The following is a 19,884-nucleotide window of genomic DNA, read 5'->3' on the forward strand; positions in this document are numbered from 1 at the left end:
GCAAAGATGGCGGTCTCTGTGGTCTTTGTGAGTGAGGGTCTTTTGACAAGCCACAACAAATGGGGCTCAGCAAATTTGACTTCAATTCTCTGCTGTTAGGGACTTCAGTATCTCTTTATAATCAGTGGGTTGGTCATTCAAGTAAACAATTTCAAAACAGAAAAAACTGAATTAAATTATTGTCATTACCTGACTGACATAACTGATATCTAAAGCATAACTCCAATACTAAGACTGTAACTACATGCAGTGAGTGGTCCTGATGAACTGAACAGGAATCTGCCTGTGAAGATCCTGTTTACCAATTTGTTCTTGATTGATCAATAAGGATGCTAAAGATCAATGAGCAGGGCACAAAGGTGGAACTTCCAATTTTCCCACAGGCAGGCTAGCAGATGCAGTAAAGGAGAAAAGTTTCTGACATGCTTTGGGGGATAAGGAGTGATCAGCCATGTGAGATCTCAGGCAGCTTGGCCATCAGCTGCTGGGCTGACTGGGTCTGGGGTAGAAGGTGGGATATTAGAAACATAATTAAGATGAAAACAGATTCATGGTATTAATCTAGGACTAAAGTTAACTGAGCAACAGAGCTGTGGGAAGAGTCAGAGGTGTTAAGCTAGGAGTGGAGAGAAGAGAAGGCTAGCCAAAAGAGGCTTATAAAATCCAAGCAGTTGAGCTAAAACATGTCAAAGATATACAAGTGTGTGTGTGTGTGTGTGTGTGTGTGTGTGTGTGTGTGTTTGTGTGTGTGTGTGTCTGTGGTGTGTGTGTGTGTTTCATCCATGGATCTGAGGGACCCTGGGTGGGGCTGGTAGCACAGAACTTAAAGTGGTGTAGTAAAAACTACACTCTACAGTTACACCCAAGAAAATATAAGACATATGACATCTATAGAATTGGTCTTGAAGATAGAGACAAATAGTAAATTTTCAAATATTGAAAGGATAATAGATTGATTTTTAAGACTCTGTCCAGTAAATCTTTATTTTCCATATGTTTGTACACATGCAAATTATTTTACATTTAATAGTTTGAAAATTAAAATAAATGATATGATTCTTTGATAACATATCAGTAGCCACAGAGTTATATGTGTTTTATTTTTACGTGGTACAAAACTACAAAGAAGATATGCTTCTGTAAAGTGATTAGTGAGTGTTTAAAAGTTAGTTCATAACATAGAATGATGGTAATATTTCCTTCATGTAATGCATTATCAATGAGTTCTACTCATTCTTCATTTTCTTTTCCTTCTTTACAAATAATCGGTAAATAAACAAGAAGCACTTTACAGTAAGGACTACAATGACTGTCACAAAGGCAAGCAGGAATCCAATCACATCCAGAGAGTGGTACTGGTACCAGGTGAGGTTGTATGCAAGTGGTCTCAGATGCTTGGCCCCTTTGTGGCGCATGACAAACTCAATCCAGAAGACTGCTCTGTCCAGGGGCTTCATAGGCTGGTCATGGTGAATGGTTGACAACCACATAGCATTCTCTTTATAGCTGTAAGAGAGAAAATGGCCATTAGGAAAATCACAGAATGAATGAAAAACACAGCTATAAATGTTTGTGTAGATTAGTAAAGGTGATATATAAAAATTAGAAGAAAAATAAATTGTGTTTTATATCATGCCTAAAAAGATGTTAGTAAGAGTGTCTAAACTTCTTGAGTAAACAAGATGGAAGCATATAAAAAGAAAAGTTGGAAAAGGTCAAATATTTTAAATTAGAGTTTATAGACAGATAAACCATAAATATAAAAAAATATTAAAATGAGATATTTTTATTTGAGTATATGAAACCTCAGTTATCTAGTGTCAGAATATGGTCCAAGAATAGAATCTTGTGATGAGATTTCTAAGCATTTGTGAGAAAATACTATTGAAAACAAGAGTTTCCTGACCTCAGTTTCTTAAAAAACATAGACATGTTCATGGATTATGATTTTGTTCCCCTTCCAAGTGTGGTAGATAGGCTTGAGTTTAACTCAGATTATTCATTACATCAGAGTATATTTATTTATTCTTAAGCATCTGTGGAAAATCATTTTTCACTGTGTATGACTTACTTGCCATGTATCATTTGCTCTTGTGATGGTTATTATTGATGATGTTCATTTTTGGTTAGCATTGTCATTTGAAAAGTAAGAGTGTTTCTGCATCACTACCTGAATCCCTGCCACTGCGTCCAGGATCCCATAGCCTGTCTGTCTCACAGGAGGTCTTCCCTAACCTGGGACACAGGTAAGGCCTCCCTCACCTCAATACCCATGCCAGCTGGGACCCCCACAGAGCCCTAAGAGTTGGGATCTGCCCTGCTCTGCCAGAGTTCCATCCCCTTTCAGGTCTGTGCCTCCACCTGAATCCATGGCAGATCAGCTTGCCTGTACCCCCATAGGACCCCACAACCTACCTATCTTCAAGGAGCTCTGCCTTAACCAGAAAGAAAGATCAGTGTGTCACTACTTGGACCCCAAAACCTACCGATCTCCCAGGATGTCTGACCTAACCAGACACATAAGTAACAGGAGGCTTACTCTAACCAAGGATATAAAAGGCCTGCCCTAACAAGAGATGGCATTTCCTGCCTCACAGAAGCCCTGCTCTAATCCAGGTCTCACAGCTCTGCATGTTTCCAAGGATGGCTGCACTATCCAAGACACCCTGGTCAGTTAACATCAAAAATTACCAGATGGCAAAATGTAAGCACAAGAATATAAGCAACAGAAGCTAATGTAATTTGGCACCACTGGAACTCAGTTCTCCTATAATAGCAAGTCCTGGATATCCTACCACACCTAAAGAGGGAGATTCTGGCTGAAAAATCCCATCTCATGAAGATGATAGAGGCCTTTCAGGCATATATAAAGAACTACCTTAGAACAATACAGAAAAACACATGCAAACAGGTAGATGTCCTTAAAGAGGAAACAACAACAACAACAAAATCCCTTAAAGAAACACAGGAAAATAAATTCAGGCAGGTAAAGGATTCTAGCAAAATGCTCCAATGCCTTAAAAAGAAAATAGAAACAATAACAAAATCACAGATAGAGGCAACCCTGGAGAGTGAAAACCTAGAAAGGAGATCAGGAGCTAAGAATACAACAGATGGAGGAGAGAATCTTATACATAGCAGATATCATAGAAGATATTGACACATTAGTCAAAGAAAATACAAAGTATAAAAGGTTTCTACCCAAAACATCCAGAAAATTTTGGACACAATGAAAAGATGAAACTTAAGCATAATAGGAATAGAAGAGTATGAAGATTCCCAGTTCAAAGTGCCAGAAAACAGCTTCAACAAAATCATAGGAGAAAACTTCCCTAACCTAAAGAAAGAGATGGCCATCAACATACAAGAAGCCTACAGAATACCAAATAGATTGGACCAGAAAAGAAAATCCTCTTGCCAAATAATAGTCAAAACATTAAATGTACAGAACAGAGAAATAACATTAAAAGCTTTACGGGAAAATGGCTAAGTAACATATAAAATCAGACCTATCAGAATTATATGAGACTTCTAAAAAGAGATGCTAAAAGCGAGAAGATCCTGGACAGAAGTCAGGCAGATGCTTAGAGACCACAAATGTCAGCTCAGACAACTGTACCTGGCAAAATCCTCAATCAATATAGATGGAGAAATCAAGATCTTCTGTGACAAAAAACAAATTCAAACAATATCTTTTTACTAATACAGTCTTACTAGAAGTAAAACTCCAATACAAGGAAGGTAACTACACCCAAGAACACATATGAAATTAATCATCTCCTGCCCACCTGGGTTCCATCCCATAATCAGCCACCAAATGTAGACACTATTGCATATGCCAGCAAGATTTTGCTGAAACAACTCTGATATAGCTGTCTCTTGTGAGGCTATGCCAGTGCCTGGTGAATATAGAAGTGGATGCTCACAGTCATCTATTGGATAGAACACAGGGCCCCCAATGAAGGAGCTAGAGAAAGTACCCAAGAAGCTGAAGGGGTCTGCAACCCTATAGGTGGAACAACAATATGAACTAACCAGTACCCCCAGAGTTCGTGTCTCTAACTGCATATGTAGCAGAAGATGGCCTAGTTTGCCATCATTGTGAAGAGAGGCCCCTTGGTCTTGCAAACTTTATATGCCCCTGTACAGGGGAACACCAGGCCTAAGAAGTGGGAGTGGGTGGGTAGGAGAGCAGGGTGGGGGGAAGGTGTAGGGGACTATCAGGATAGCATTTAAAATGAAAATGAAGAAAATATCTAATAAAAATGAAAAAAAGAAATTAATCATCTCACAACAAACATAACAGAAGGGATTAATGCACACATAATACCATATCCAATAACAAATATAACAGGAACTAACAATTAGTCATCTTTAATATATCTCTACACCTACAGACTCAATTATCCATTCCATAAACAAAAGCTAATACAGCAGGAACAGGGACACAGGAAACCCTCCTAACCAGTGGCTGGGGTTTGTTCTGGTCATTACCAGCCCCGGGCCACCTTGGGCGCAAACTCAGAAGATGGTCCAACAGTCCCCAGGGGACTTTCCACACCGCAGGTACCCTAGCACACCCAGGATGTTAGCATCACTGGTGAGTGGAACACAACATCTGTCCCAAAACAAATAGGAGGGGCCTGTGCTAGCAGGAACAGGGACACAGGAAACCCGCCGGAACAGTGGCTGGTCAGAACCAGCCCTGGGCCACCTTGGGCATGAATTCGGAGGACAGTCCCATGGTTCCCAGAGGACTCTCGACACTGGAGGTACCCTAGTTCACTCAGGATCTTAGGATCACTGAGGAGAGTTGGCCGGAATTCAAAAGGACATGCATTGTATCTACTCACTGATAAATGGATATTAGACAAAGAGTACAGGATGCCCATGATACAATCCACAGACTGCAAGACATTTAAGAAGATGGAAGCCCCAAGTGAATATGCTACAATCTTACTTAGTAGTGGGAAGGAGATAATCACAGGAGGCAGAGGGGAGAGGGACCTGGGTTGGAGAGGGGAGCTGGAGAGGAAAAAGGGGACAGGATCAGGTATGAAGGAAGACAAGAAAGAAGCCCAAAACACCAGGAGAAAGAATGGAAATATGTAGCTGTGAGATGTGTGGGGTGGGGCGAACCTCTAGAAAGCCCCCAACACATGGGATTTGAGAGACAACCAGTAGTCAATGGGAATGACCTTAGCCAAAATGCTAAACAATGATAAGATGGGACCTGAAGATTCCACCTCCCATATGCAGTCAAGACCCTCAATAGATGGATGGAGTCACCAATAAACCTTCAAAAATTGTGACCCAGATTTGTTCCTGTTTAAAAGAAATGCAGGGACAAACATCATGCAGAGACTAAAGAAATGGCTATCCATTGACTGATCCAACTTGGTATCCATTCCATGGCAGGCACCAAACCCTAACTTTATTACTAAATCTATGTTGTGCTTGCAGATAGGAGTCTAGCATGACTGTCCTCTGAGATGATCTACCAGCAGCTGATTGAGACAGATGCAAATACTTGCATTCAACTATTGGACTGAGGTCAGGGGTCCCTATGGAAGAGTTAGAGGAAGAATTGAAGGAGCTTAAGGGAATGGCAATCTCATAGGAAGAACAACAATATCAACTAAATTGGACCCCTCAGAGCTTCCAGAGACTAAGACAACAACCAGAGAGCATACATGGAAGTAGAGGCACTGCCTCATCTGGCTTCAGTGGGAGATGATGTGCCTAATCCTTTAGAGATGCGATACTCCAGGGAATGGGGATACAGTGGTGGGATATTGAGGGGGTGGTTAGGTGGGTGGGGGGGGCACTCTCTCAGAGGCAAAGGGGAGGGGGATGGGTGTAAGAATTATGGGAATGGGGATCAGGTGGTGGGACAACATTTGGAATGTAAATAAAATAAATAATGAAGAAAAATAAAATACCAATTAAAAGAAAAAGAAGTAAGAGTTGTCAGCATTTCACATGGAGGTGCATTTGCTTCTATTGTTGAAAAGATTATTGATGACAATAGAAAGGAGAAATGTGACTCAGAGACATGAGTCACCAGCCCCAAATATTAGTTTATGTAGCACAACAGGTAGAGAGTACAATGGTGGTAACTTACACTTCTACTGTTTACAAAGTACAATAGGGAACTTGTGTTTCTCTTCTCACTAAATCATCCTCACTTCCTAATATGCATATTCCAGTTGTTTAAATTTAGGATTAAATGGATCTGATAGAGGAGTGGAAAGAGGAGAAGCTCCTTTAAAGGTGGTGAGGGAGGGAAATACAGAACAAGGTGTGAAGGCAGTGAAGGGAGATAGCAAAATTCAACAGATCTGATAAGGGATACGAGAAGAGGGAAAGAGGGCCAGTGAGGGAAACAAGAAGATAAAGGAAATGGAGAAAATAACAAGAAGAATGTTGATAAAGCAAAAAAAAAGATGCTATTTATTATCCAAATCATGTATAAATAAATATTATATGTATAATAAAACTATTATCATGGACATATTCATTTGCTTTACTCTAATAGGTTTTCACTTTTATCCTAAAATATTAGGTTGCACAGTTACACATCCAAACATACACTTACTTTTATGTTCATATCTATCCTATTTCAATGATGAAAGTTATAACTGCCATAAAAGTAGCATATCTTTTTTATAAAATAACATTTCAGGTTTCTCCACTATAATGTTTTCCTATGGCTTTTCTATGTAATCCATCTGATAAAACACTTAGTATTTCCTTCGTTTTCATTCATTGGCTATTTATAATTTGTACTATCTTTAAAACTCTGCCCAATTTCTTTACTCAAAAAATTGAAAAGAAAAATTGTCCAGATTTGATGCCTTTTTGTCAAACAGTGTAGAGGATGAAGCAGCAGTTTTATATTTAAGATGGTGCTATTTGCATAGCAGAGAAACAGGAAAAATTACATAGAATTAAAAAATTAAGTAGAGGAAAGAATAACATATACACAGAATCTTGCCCTAATTTATCTCTGTTCCTACCATTATTTTTACATTCAGAATAATTCTTGCTCATTTGTCCTTCAGGAAGAAGGGCAGTGAATGAATAACTAACCAAATCAATCAATCAATCAATCAATGAATTAATCAATCAATCAACCAATCGCACTTTCAAAGGTTATACTCACGAAGGATTGTCTATGACTTCCTCCAGTGCATTGAGCAAATCTGTCCTTGACATTGTTCTGATATTCAATGTAACAGCTGCTCCTTTGGCCACCATGTGGGCAATGTTATCATGTTGTTCTCCAAATAAAGGAATGCCAATCATAGGGATTCCATGATGGATTGCCTCATAGATGCCATTCGCTCCACCATGAGTTACAAAGGCTTTGGTTTTTGGATGACCTAGAAGAAGATGAATTCATATTAACATTAATGAGCAGTCTTAGAAATGAAAAGAGACCTGTATACTACCAGTAACTGAAAGGAGATTTTCTTCATGAAGATTGTTATACTCATAATATCACTAAAATGCCTTTCTGTCTCAGAACAAGAAGAACCACATTTACAGTGAACTATTTTTGCAAGTTTGCATGAGACTTTAGACTTGAACAATGAAATACAGATTTCTAGTGGAACACAGGGAGCCCATAGTAGATAAGAAAAAATAAATGAGTGTTTAAAAAGATGAAATGCATTTCAGAACTTGTTTTCTTAAATAAATAATCAATTCCCTTAGTATAATATGGGAGATTTTGAAGTCAACAAAGATTGGTATACAAATCATAGAGAGCCAGATATGATTAAGCATTTGTTTTTAAGTCTTACCAAGAAGATCATTTTGGGGAAGCCACTTGTAGACTCTGGTATTGGGTCCTAAGGTGGCTGGAGTTTTGCCATCAAATCTCCAAAGAACCTGTTAAATGTTAGATAATCTGTGCTGATGGAGACAAATTTGACATTATAAACAATGAGCAGGTTGTATTTAGAAATGTGTGTGTGTGTGTGTGTGTGTGTGTGTGTGTGTGTGTGTGTGTATCTAACAATTAATGAAAAGTGATGGCATGAGTTTGAAAGAGAGCAAGGACTCAGATAGGAAAGTGTTTGGAGGGAGGAATGGAAAGGAAAAAAAAATTTTTTTTTTTGGTTTTGGTTTTTGGTTTTTAGAGACAGGGTTTCTCTGTGTAGCCCTGGCTGTCCTAGAACTCACTTTGTAGACCAGGCTGGCCTCAAACTCAGAAATCCACCTGCCTCTGCCTCTGCCTCCCAAGTGCTGGGATTAAGGGCATGCACCACCACCACCCTGCAGGAAAGGAAGAAATTATATCACTATAATTTTCAAAAGAGAAATAATAAAAAATGTAGCTTTTTAAAAGGGAAAACTTAGCTAAATACCTCCCATAGGCTAGATGAGCAATTCAGTAGAGGTGATCAATGGGAATTCTTAAAAAACTGAGCAAGAGTGTGGACTTTCTGAAGTTACATAGAAATGTAGGGGCTTACAAAGAAAGAGCAAAATTAACTGCTATAGGAATCTTTGCTAAACAAAGCTGATGTTGGTAAAGTGGCCACATTACCAAACAAAGCTGATATTGGGTAAGGCATATTGTAAGTTCCCCTTACAATTGAATGAACAGAATGAAGGAGCTCCTGGGTTAAGCCCTATATGCATGAAAGTAAAACACTGGGCTAAGGAATGCTATTTAAATATGGTTATGTGGCAATAATAACAATACAAGTCAACAATAGAGAAACCTGATGAGGGTATACTAGGAGCTACAAAATGTAAGGGTTTAAATCTAAATACAATAGTATTTATGTCAGCTTCACTTTGTAACCAATCTATTCTTTTGTTAAAAGCTACTACTCTAGGATGTGCTGCTATTGATATTCCTTGTCCTATAATATTGTCATTTCCCCTATCCCATGACACAGGTTTTTGGGGAACTAATCTGCCCATTGCAATTGGACTATTTTGGTCACAGTAGTTAATTCATGAAAGGAATCATAGTTCATATAGAGCCATTGAGGAAAGCTATACAGGGAAAAAAAGCAGTCTTGGTCATAGTACCTACTAATTGGAAATTTAATGACAGGGGAAATTTGCACACTTATTATTAATTATCATCATCATCATCATCATCATCATCATCATCATTGTCTATATAATTTCTTCATAAAAAAAAAAAAGACAGTGTTCCATGCAGGAGGATTCAATTGTACAAATAAAACTGTAGCTTAAAGCACTTTATTAAAGGAAAATGATACACCATTATTAGGTTTAAAAATAAAAGAAAAAAGCATGTATAAAATTGATTGAGTCTAGAACTGATGTTTCTATTGTTGCCACTGAAAAGTGGCCACCTGAATGGCGTATTAGCTCATCTCTGAGAGAGTTGGCAAATATGAGCTCTAGAAAGGTTAAACAAAGTTACAGTGTATAATGAAGAAGGCATAATGCAAACCCCATAGCCTTCTGTCACTCATATTCTGATTAATTTTTGGTGAAGAGACTTTCTATAACCATCTAATGCAGAGATCCATATTTATTCTTCAAAATTGCAATTACTAATGAAAAAATTGTGATATCAAAAAGGAAATAAGTTAAGGGTTACAAAGGATTATGGAACCTATGTTCTCACATGAACAATATCATAAGCATGGATTGGGTATTTCATTTTGAGACAGGGTTTCTCTATGTAGTCCTGGCTGTCCTGGAACTCACTCTGTAGACTAGGTTGGCCTCAAACTCAGAAATATCCCTCTGCCTCCCAAATACTGGGATTAAAGGCATGAGCCACCACTGCCCAGGCAAAGACATATTTTTAAAGGAAAGTTATAGTCTCCTTAGTAGTAGTCAGATAACAGTTGAAGAATGGGAACAATGATATATCTTTTTCTCTGTGGAATTCTCTTGTTTTTTTAATTAAAAGATAATATGGGAGCTGGGTGTGGTGGCACACGCCTTTAATCCCAGCACTCGGGAGGCAGAGGCAGGTGGATTTCTGAGTTCGAGGCCAGCCTGATCTACAAAGTGAGTTCCAGGACAGCCAGGGCTGTACAGAGAAACCCTGCCTCGATAAAAACCAAAAAACCAAAAAACCAAAAAACCAAAAAAAAAAAAAAAAAAAAGATAATATGGTAAATAGAGGATGATTGGCTTATGAAATATTAATGCCACCATGTGGCCAATATGAGTTTTACAGCCTGGATTATCTACACTGACATCTATTGGTAGATTGGTCTTCAATTTATTTTGTATTTGAAGGGCTGGTTTTTCACAATACATATTTTTGTTGATAATAATGTATATATAACATTTTCTATTTCTTCACTCAATCATAGAAAATCGCAGCTTTGCTGTCAATGGACTATATTACCTTGAGGTATGGCAAAAATCCTCCACTATATGCCAATACTATCTATGTAGGTAAGGTTTTAGAACCTGTGAAGCAAACCTTCCTTCAGGCTTATACTATTCATTATATGGATGATATTCTGTTAGTCACCTCCAAAGAGAAAGAGATATGTGTGTATGACATGATTTAGGATGTGCTACATAAAAACGATCTTATTATCACATCAGAAAAGGTACAAAGATCAGACATGGCATAATATCTGGGACACCTGTTAACAAAAACACCTGTTAATACCCATGAAAATGTCAATAAGACAGGACAGGACATTTAAAACATTTTCTAAATTTATTAGGGAGTAATAATTCTCTACATGCTACTTTTAAAATGTGTATTCCTTTAGTTTTATGTGCATTGGCGTTCTACCTCCATGACTGTGTGTGTGTGTGGGGGGGGTTAGGCAGAACGTGTGTCCCAGAACCTTTAGAACCATAGTTACTGACAGTTGTGAAATGACATATAGGTGCTCGGAATTGAAACTAGATCCTCTAGAAGAGTAGCCAGTGCTCTTAAGCACTGAGACATCTCTACAGCCCTGCTATATACTATTTTAAGAATACCCAATTAATCACTAGTAAACTGTCTAAAACTATAAAAGGAGAGATAGCATTGGATAATTTTTTATTTTATGTGCAGAAACAAATTAAGAATTAAGGTTCTTAGAATCCAAATAAAAGAGGCATTTTTGTATTATGTGGCTTCTTTGCACCCTTTAAATTTATTTATTTTCCCCACTAAATTGTCCTATAGGTATTGCAGCACAAGAGAGTACATCATTGAAATAAATCTATTTACTCCAAAAAATGCAAACTGCATGCCTTTCTTTTCTTGTTCAATTAGTAAATCAGGTGAGGATATAATGTCAACAATTATATGGATATATTCCTTGCTGTATTATTGTACACCTAACCAACAATCATTTTAAAAGAGAGTTGCAAAAGTCTGTGGATTTTCAAAGTTCAAGTAAGATTCTTATAGTAGAATAGGAACCTCTTAATTTCATGTTCACATCCTACCATGCTCCCATCACTCCAGGATCTACAACAACTGGTTAAATCTGCACTCATTCTGCATTTATTGCTCCTACTTTTGTACACTCTAACCTCCCTGGTTCGATTGCAGAACAAAATAAGCAAGCTAATGCATTAACTGATTATTTTTACCTCTCCACAATGCGAGCATCAGCATTTATACACTAATGCTATTACAGTTCATGCACAATACCATACCCCACTTAGACAACTGAGAGTGATTGTAGAAGAATGTCCTACTTGTTCTTCCTTACACTGTCACAGTTCTACAGTTAGAGTTCATCCAAGAGGTAAAACTATTAGTGAATTATGGACAATAGATGTAGCTCTTCTGAAGTGGATTCTGTACGTGTGTGCATGTATGTGTGCTTGCTTCATACTCTAAATTTATTTGAGTTATACCTCTATACCAAGAGAATGCTGCAAACTTTGCTCCTGTGAGAATGCCTGCTACTATAAAATGTGACCATGAACCAATCTTTAGTACAAAAAAATTAACAACTTTTGTAAATGATGTAATATTAGTCATATGGTAAGACTTCTTCATAATCCTCAAGGTCAGGGCATAATTGATTTTTTGTTTTTTTGTTTTTGTTTTTGTTTTGTTTTGTTTTGTTTTTTTGGGGGGGGTTCGAGACAGGGTTTCTCTGTATAGCCCTGGCTGTCCTGGAACTCACTCTGTAGACCAGGCTGGCCTCAAACTCAGAAATCCGCCTGCCTCTGCCTCCCAAGTGCTGGGATTAAAGGTGCGCGCCACCACGCCCGGCAGGGCATAACTGAAAGAGCAAAAGGAACATTAAAATAACAACTATTTTAAAAGTTGAGACATGAAGGTACATCCTTGTACTTTCCTTACACTTGTTTTGAAATTTACTCCAAGGTGATACATATTCAGGGACTCAAATTCATTTATCCCCAGAACATTCTGCACTCCCTTTAGACTGGCCTGTGGGGTTTAAATAATTTGAGTCTTGGAAGCCCATTTGGCTGAAGAAATTTGGGAAAGGATATGAATCTGGCATTGCAGATGCTGCCACTGGAAGATTATAGATTTCTCTCAGGCTCCTCCAGCCCTGGACAATGAAGGACAAAGGTGGAGAAAAAGAATAGTGGAGTCATCATGTAGACAGCAAGCCTCCATCTGGAAGGGCAAAGGATTTATTGACAAAACCAAATCATCAGATCAAGTCTGCCTTCCTAGGACCAGGTAAAGACCCAGTGCATCTAGGAAAAAGTTATACAGAGCCCTTTGTCAGCTGAGAATCTCATTATTTTGATTCCAGCTGCATTGACCTTTGTGTCTGTGGATACACATGTGTCAAAGGACAATTAAATTTATCTACATGTACAACAAAAACAAAATGAAAATACACGCATGCATGCACACAACAAAACAAAACACTCTGGGTATTCTTTGTTCAAAAAAGTAAAACGAGGCAGATGTCTGAAAGTGTTCCAGGAATAGAGTCACGTGAGTTGATTTTTGACTGCTTCTGAAAACACTTAAAGAAAATAGCACAGGAGACTTTGACCTCAGTTTCTTCAAACCAAAAGATTGTTTGGGGGATGTTTGTTTGCCCTTCTCTCAGGGTATGTGATAGGAGTGGGTGCGCTGCAGGTTACCAGCTTCTGCTTGCTATTGTTATCTAGAGAGTGTTTAAAGTGCCCTTTGTGTTCCTCTCTGGTAAAGCAGGATTTTTACCACATGCAGCTCATCTTTATGATTCTAAGGAGCTTGAACTCATGTGATATGTACTAATATGACCTTTCTTAAATTTCTAAGTTTAAATTGTTTGATTCTCTGAGTAAAGTTAGTTGTTGCATGAGACTTTAGTCTTTGTCTTTGTCTGGAGCATTGACAGTGTAGGTTTTAAAGTCAGATATTAAACCTGCTGCATCAACTCTACCCAAATAGACATGTGTCCTTTGCAGAGAAATTCCCGTAGACCAATGGATCAGAACATGTTTGCATCATATGCACGATGGACTACCACCTGCTCTCCAAATGACCATTATGACCACAGCAAGTGAGAACAATATTTCTTTTTAAAAATTTTCTCTAAGAATTTCACATAATGTGTTTTTAAAATTAATTCCTACCTACACCAATCTTCCCTAAATCAACCCTTTCCTTTCAACCTAACTTAGTATCCTTAAAAAACAAAACAAAACAAAACAAAGCAAAGCAAAACAACAGCAACAACAACAAGAAAAACAACTTCAAAAGCAATTTGTGCACTCCATATATTCTTGTGTATGTGTTCTTCCACTAGAGAATGGTTGACTTTGCAGGGGCTACACTCTTCTCCTCTCCAATTCCAACTGTTGTCAAGAGTCCATGGCCCTGTGTGGACTGAAGGCCCCCTCTTCTCTCTCCATGCTTAGATTTGGTCTGTTTTATGTTTCACAGGTTTCATACATGATGGGTTTTATTCATATGAATTCAAAATTCTATAATTTTATCACTTCATGAGAAATAAATTTGACTTTGTGATTTTAAAAAATTAATGGAGACCTGTAAATCTGTAGTTATTAAGGGCTAGACAATTTACATATAGTATTTGGTTGAGCATCCACATTATTGCAATTATCACTGAGACTAGAACTTTCTTTTCCCAACTCATCTTTTTATCTGTCTTCATCCCTGTGTGTTTTGTGTGTGTTGGAACATGGGTGAGCTGATTAATGTATGCAAATACATGTTTATGAGTACTAAGTTGAGCATGTGACATAGAGAAGACTACCTTAAATATGTTCAATAGAATGCCTTTTCTGTTTTAGACAGAAATTTTTGTTGATTTTTTTTTTCTACTGCTGACCCACAAAGGTCCAGGAATTTTATTTCTGCCTTCTCTCTCTATGAAGGTACTGTTGCCATAGAATCATACAATTCCGTGTCTGACTTTATGTGGATTAGTGGGATTCAAACTGAGCTGCTCACAGTGCATTGAAAACATTTTATGCACTGAGTCACCTCTGCAGCGTAAACATTCACTAAATATAGCAAATATACATTAAAAATATATATGTTAACCTCCATCCTATGAGGTTTGTCTGGGAGTTCTGAAGTTTTTACCTTATTTGTGGCCTGAATTGAAACTGATTTAGATAAGATGAGAATATTACCCTGTACAACAACTTTTTTGTGTCTATTGTAAACAATTTGAGATCACAAGTGATATGGCTATCAAAAGCACTCACCAAGTCTAACAACACTACTTTTGACCTATTGATGGTTATGTAGTCCTTATGACAAATTTCAAAAGTTTTACTGCAGCGAACAAAGTGTTTTTGTGACATATATAATAGTTACAAGCCCAGGCCCATGATAGGTGCTAGTACTAGAATTCTCAGACCAAGAAGCACGTGGATTTCTGAGTTCGAGTCCACCCTGGTCTACAGAGTGAGTTCCAGGACAGCCAGGGCTACACAGAGAAGCCTTGTCTTGAAAAAAACAAACAAACAAACAAACCCGCAAACAAGCAAACAAATGAAAAACAAACAAACAAACAAAAAAAGAATTCTCGGACCAGTCTCATAAAATGGACTATTATCCTCACATCTAAAATGGATTTTCTTTGTTACTGAATCATTTAAGTATTGGATCATTCAAAAAAAATTAAATTGTGATTAGGGAGAAGCTTTTCCAGTAGAAAACATAAGACATTCATAAATTTTCAAAGATTCAAATTATATCACTTTACAGTATGCCGTGTGAATTGATTCATCGGATAATTTTCACCTCCAACTCTTGCATTCTTATTTTTGTATTTCTTCCTTGAGTTGTCCAGTTTTCACTCAGACCGGTTAGAAGCCAAGACACATGCTTCATGTGTTATGATGCACAGAGATGATTGTAATTGCAACACTCACCTCACCCTTTCCTTTAGATATTTCTTCTACAAATACTGACAGGGAGCCCAGATGTATAAGCTTTCTATTTTTTTTTTTTTTATTCTTTTTCTCTCAGTTAGCCAAAAGGGACTCCCTCTTTCTTTAAAACACTCTCTGAACTGCACACTGAACAGACCTGCATCAAAGTTAGAATGCAACTTCGTGCCACATTTCAAACATTTTAAATATGTGCTTAATGTTCCTGTGCTAGAAAACATAATAAAAAATTAACTCCCCACTGAAAAATCTTACAGTGACTTAAATAATTGACAAATGAAATTTGTAACTCTGAAGAATTTGCTATGTCTACACTTCCTTGACAGTGATGGCATCATAATGCCAGCATTTCAGAATGTGTCCACAGTAGTCACAATGTTTACATCCAAGGTACTTATAGCCAAAACACCTTCTATAGTGTTGTAACATCTCTCGTGTGTATTTGTCTCTAAATTTGCTTAGGTTAGTTAGAGCTTACGTAGACCTTTAGGTCCACACAGACATTCCTAGAATCAGATCTTTTATGGAATTTCTCAGACTTAGTATGCAGTTACCTCCTGTGGGCACTTTACCTCACCTTCTGTGGAATCTGGGCAAGGGCCCATGCAATTGCATTGGCCTTTTCTTCTGTCATATTACTGACCATTGACCCCAGAGAAAACACCACCACACCATGCTCTCCAGAGCTCTGAACAAAGTCTTCCATTTCCTGAGAAGAAAGAATTTGTTCTATCACACAATAACAATAGTAGAAAAATCACTTGTGAAACTCTTACAAAAAAAAACCTAGAAGAATAAAAACTGAAGTATTCTTAGGAGATTTTAGAATAATGGTGTTAAAACATTATGAAGACAGAACTGGCACAGTCAAACACTTTGAACATCACAGGCAGCAGTTCAAAGTCTACTCTCATATGTTCAACAAATATGCTCCCTATTTTCCTCTGGTGAAATAAAAGCTCAGGAGTGCAAATGCAGTTTGTGAAATATTTGCAAAATTGTAACTTTGTTACATTTTAATCCTACAGAAAGTATAAAGTTTCCTTGCTGTTTTTTTCCTTCCTATGATGGCTGATTTAACGTTACTATCTAGTGTTTGATGAAGTAATATCTGAGTTGTAGTGTGTACACATGTGGTAGTTAACACAAATTTTGTATAATTAATTAAATGTTTTAGTCTTTATAAAGTAATCATAACTGCATGGTATGCATATACTATGTAATACTTTTCTACTATTGTGTATAATTAAGAGTATTTTCAGAGATGACCTCCACAATTCATTCTTTGAAATAGAAACTATGTAAATGTTTATTTCTGTTGATAAAAAATAATTACCTCATATATGGTAATCACAGCTTTTGAATTACTGAATGTTTCTGATGTGCTGAATTGAACTGAATTAATTTCTCTGTGTGTGTGTTTGTGTATGTGTGTGCATGTGTATGTCTCTGCACCTGTGTGTATAAGTGTGTGTGTGTTTGTGTGTGTGTGCGTGCGTGCATGTGTGTGTTTTGGAGATTAGTAGTGCCTATGGGGTTCCCTGCCTTTGTTTTAGCACATGGGTACAAAAGGTTAAAATCAGATATCCCCTCTATCAATCTTTAACATAGTTTTTGAGACTGTCATTGAATATGAACCTCATCATTTTTATCTGGTCTATATGCAGCAAGCTTCTGTATTAATCTGTTTCTGCAACCTTAGTACTAAGGTCATTATGCTGTGCCAGGACACCCAACTTTTTATATTGGTATTGGGACTCAAACTCATAACCTCATGGTTTAGTAAGGACTTTAACCAATGGCTAATCACTCTATTCCCCTGTATGACTTAATTTAATTCACTTATTTTCCAATTCTACCATGTCCTTTCATTAATTCCACTTGCCATACATCTCTGTTATTGGGAGAAAAGGGTAATGACAGATATAGAATCACTTTCACAAGAAATTAAATGAAATAGAAAAGAGATAAAAAGAATATATTTACCTTAGGCAAGGGTTTAGCAGGTTTGCAGTGGAGTCCTCCAACATAGTCAACATTTGGTAAGGTTGGGTGAGGAAACTCCAAATCCCAATAGGATCTAATGAGCCACATTTCAGCTTTGCCCATTGTCTCAGCTAAGGTGGTGGGCCTTCCTAGATGGAGAAGATGAGCAAATGAGACACAGAAAAGTTGACAGGAATGTCTTCTGAGTATGAATTATAGTTCCTTAAATGTGTTGGTAAAATTGTGTTTGACGTAGAAAATATGCTTTTTATATGTAATATAATTTGCATCAGTAATTAACTTGTGGCTCATACAATATATGTAAATGTAAGTTTGGGTTTGTTTTTAAAGGACTTACCTCATGTTTCCTCATTAATTTAATTATTTCCTCATACATAGTTAATGAAAAAGCCACTGTCTGAATAAGTACACATTTTACTCCTCTCTAAATCTTCAAACAACACTGTGTAAACATAAACATACAATCCAGGTACAAATGTCACAACATGCTTTGTACCTTGCCCAGGACTCCTAGGGTCATGGTAGTTTGTAGCTAATCTTTATTTCTTCTTTGCCTAGGGAAATGTGAAGTTTATGAATGACTGGATTTCTGGTTAGTGCTTCAAACCTTGCTTCTTACTAACATATTTAATGTACTTATTCTATAAAACAATTACAATATTTAAAAAAAAAATTATGAGACTAGGAATTTTTGCCCAGTCATAAGTATGGTATTTTTTTTAAGACAAGAAACATGACTTCAGAAAACACAGACTGAGTGCATATGTATCCATGCTTCTGTAGAGTTTAGACATTCGCAATCAATGTTATGAAATGACACAATGAAGAAATATGGGGCTGGTAGAAACCTCAGTTTTACTCATAAGCTTGGGAAATAACACAGTATAAGAAATTCAAAGAAAACATTATATGATTTATCTTTTCATTTATGTGTGTGTGTATCTGCATGAGTGTATGCTAAGTTTATACCAGTGACTCTGGATACCATAAAAGGGTCACAGGTCTGCTGAAAGTGAAGTTTCAGGTAATTTTGGAACACTTGACAAAAGTAGATGCTAGGAATAGTCATCAGGTACTAAAAAATGGGGAGAGAACACTCTTAAACTTTTGGTCATGTTCTCACAACCCGCATCTTAATTTTAAAAATTGGCACTGGCCTAGACAAAAGAAAATAATTTCTTCAATATTTTACACACACACACACACACACACACACACACACACACACACACACTTGCATGTTTGTGCACATCATTCTTGAATCTACAAGGATCAAGATTTGGATAACTGCCTAGTGTCTTATTAAAATAGAGAAACCTTTTGTACTAAATGAGATTTAAAAAAAAAATACTTAGGGACTGTCTAACTGCATCTCTTTGTAACCGTAGAGGTAACCAGAGTGTCTTATATCAGCACTGCTACCTTCTTCTATTTGATCAATAATATGAACTGTTACAGAGAGTTTGCTAATTACATTTGACCACCTGTAAAAGACTTCACTTTGTACTTAATGGAAATGCATCTTAACATGCATGTGAAACTTAGATCATTAAGCCTGTGAATCGAAGCATAACTTACCCAAAGTTTCGCTGTAAAACTGATCCCATTTCTTCTTCCTAAATGTCTGGAACCAAAAGTCAAAATAAAGCATGCATATCATATTTTTTACCCTCTCTTTGAATGTCATTTGGCCAGCTAATCCTGACAAAATTACAGGTACATAAGAGGGAGGGAGAGGAAGTCCTCCACTGTATTTTTCAAGTTGGTGGCCAGGAGAGAAGCGAAGACTATACAGAAAAGGAATTTGGAGCAGTTCAGCTATGAGCTCCCCACAGGGACCAATAGCATCTGACAAAATGATATCAAACTTGGATTCCTGGAGTTTTGCCATGAGCTGCTTGTTTGAAACTGTGTCTTTACAAAGAATTAAACAGTAATTAGAATATTCATCAATTATATTTTGTAGTAAAGGAGAATATGATAAGCATGTATCTCTTGGAACCTCATAAGTCCATCTTTCCACAAGCTTTGCAAAAATAACTTCCACGTCTTCATTACTGAAAGATGAAGAAAAAGTTTCAAACTTAAGGCCAGACGATTTTTTGGGATCAAGAAAGATGGAAGTTGAAGGTCTCAGAACAGTGACTTCATGGCCCTTCTGTACAAGTTCATTCAGTATTATTTTTATATTCATCCAGTGACTGTAGTCCACTGGCCACACCAACACCTTCCCACACTTTGCAGATCTGAAGCAGCAACTTATCTGCAGCAGCAGCAGAGCAGAAATCCACTTCCAAGGCATCCTGAAAATCAAAGTTCTTCTGTGCAGAGTGCAATCTTTTCTGTCACTGCTTGAACTTTTATCCAAGAAACATTATACAAGAAGTTAAAATATAACTGGCATTTGTCAAATCTGATAAGGAAATGAACATTACCATGTTGATAGAAAAACATGAGCATATCTGCCCTTCTGAATATCCCAGAGTCTGAAGGCCTCCCAGGAGATCTCCTGTACCCTGGGCAGCAGGTAAGGGACCCTCCCAAATAATTGCAGCAGAT

At 37.3% G+C, this 19,884-nt stretch overlaps 1 protein-coding gene across 1 annotated transcript; it reads right to left on the reverse strand.

Moving 5' to 3' along the window:
- Window positions 1–962: 962 nt before the first annotated feature.
- On the reverse strand, window positions 963–19,663 carry LOC110330746 (UDP-glucuronosyltransferase 2B17-like). The gene is made up of 6 exons (XM_021211039.2): window positions 18,904–19,663; window positions 17,305–17,453; window positions 15,896–16,027; window positions 7,809–7,896; window positions 7,166–7,385; window positions 963–1,506 (listed from the first exon to the last, which is right to left on the reverse strand). The coding sequence occupies exons 1-6, from the start codon at window positions 19,625–19,627 to the stop codon at window positions 1,227–1,229; spliced, it is 1,593 nt and encodes a 530-aa protein (XP_021066698.1). The 5' UTR covers window positions 19,628–19,663; the 3' UTR covers window positions 963–1,226.
- Window positions 19,664–19,884: the final 221 nt, after the last annotated feature.

This window comes from Mus pahari, chromosome 13 (assembly GCF_900095145.1).
Source record: "Mus pahari chromosome 13, PAHARI_EIJ_v1.1, whole genome shotgun sequence".
In the NCBI taxonomy this organism is placed as follows: Eukaryota; Metazoa; Chordata; class Mammalia; order Rodentia; family Muridae; genus Mus; species Mus pahari.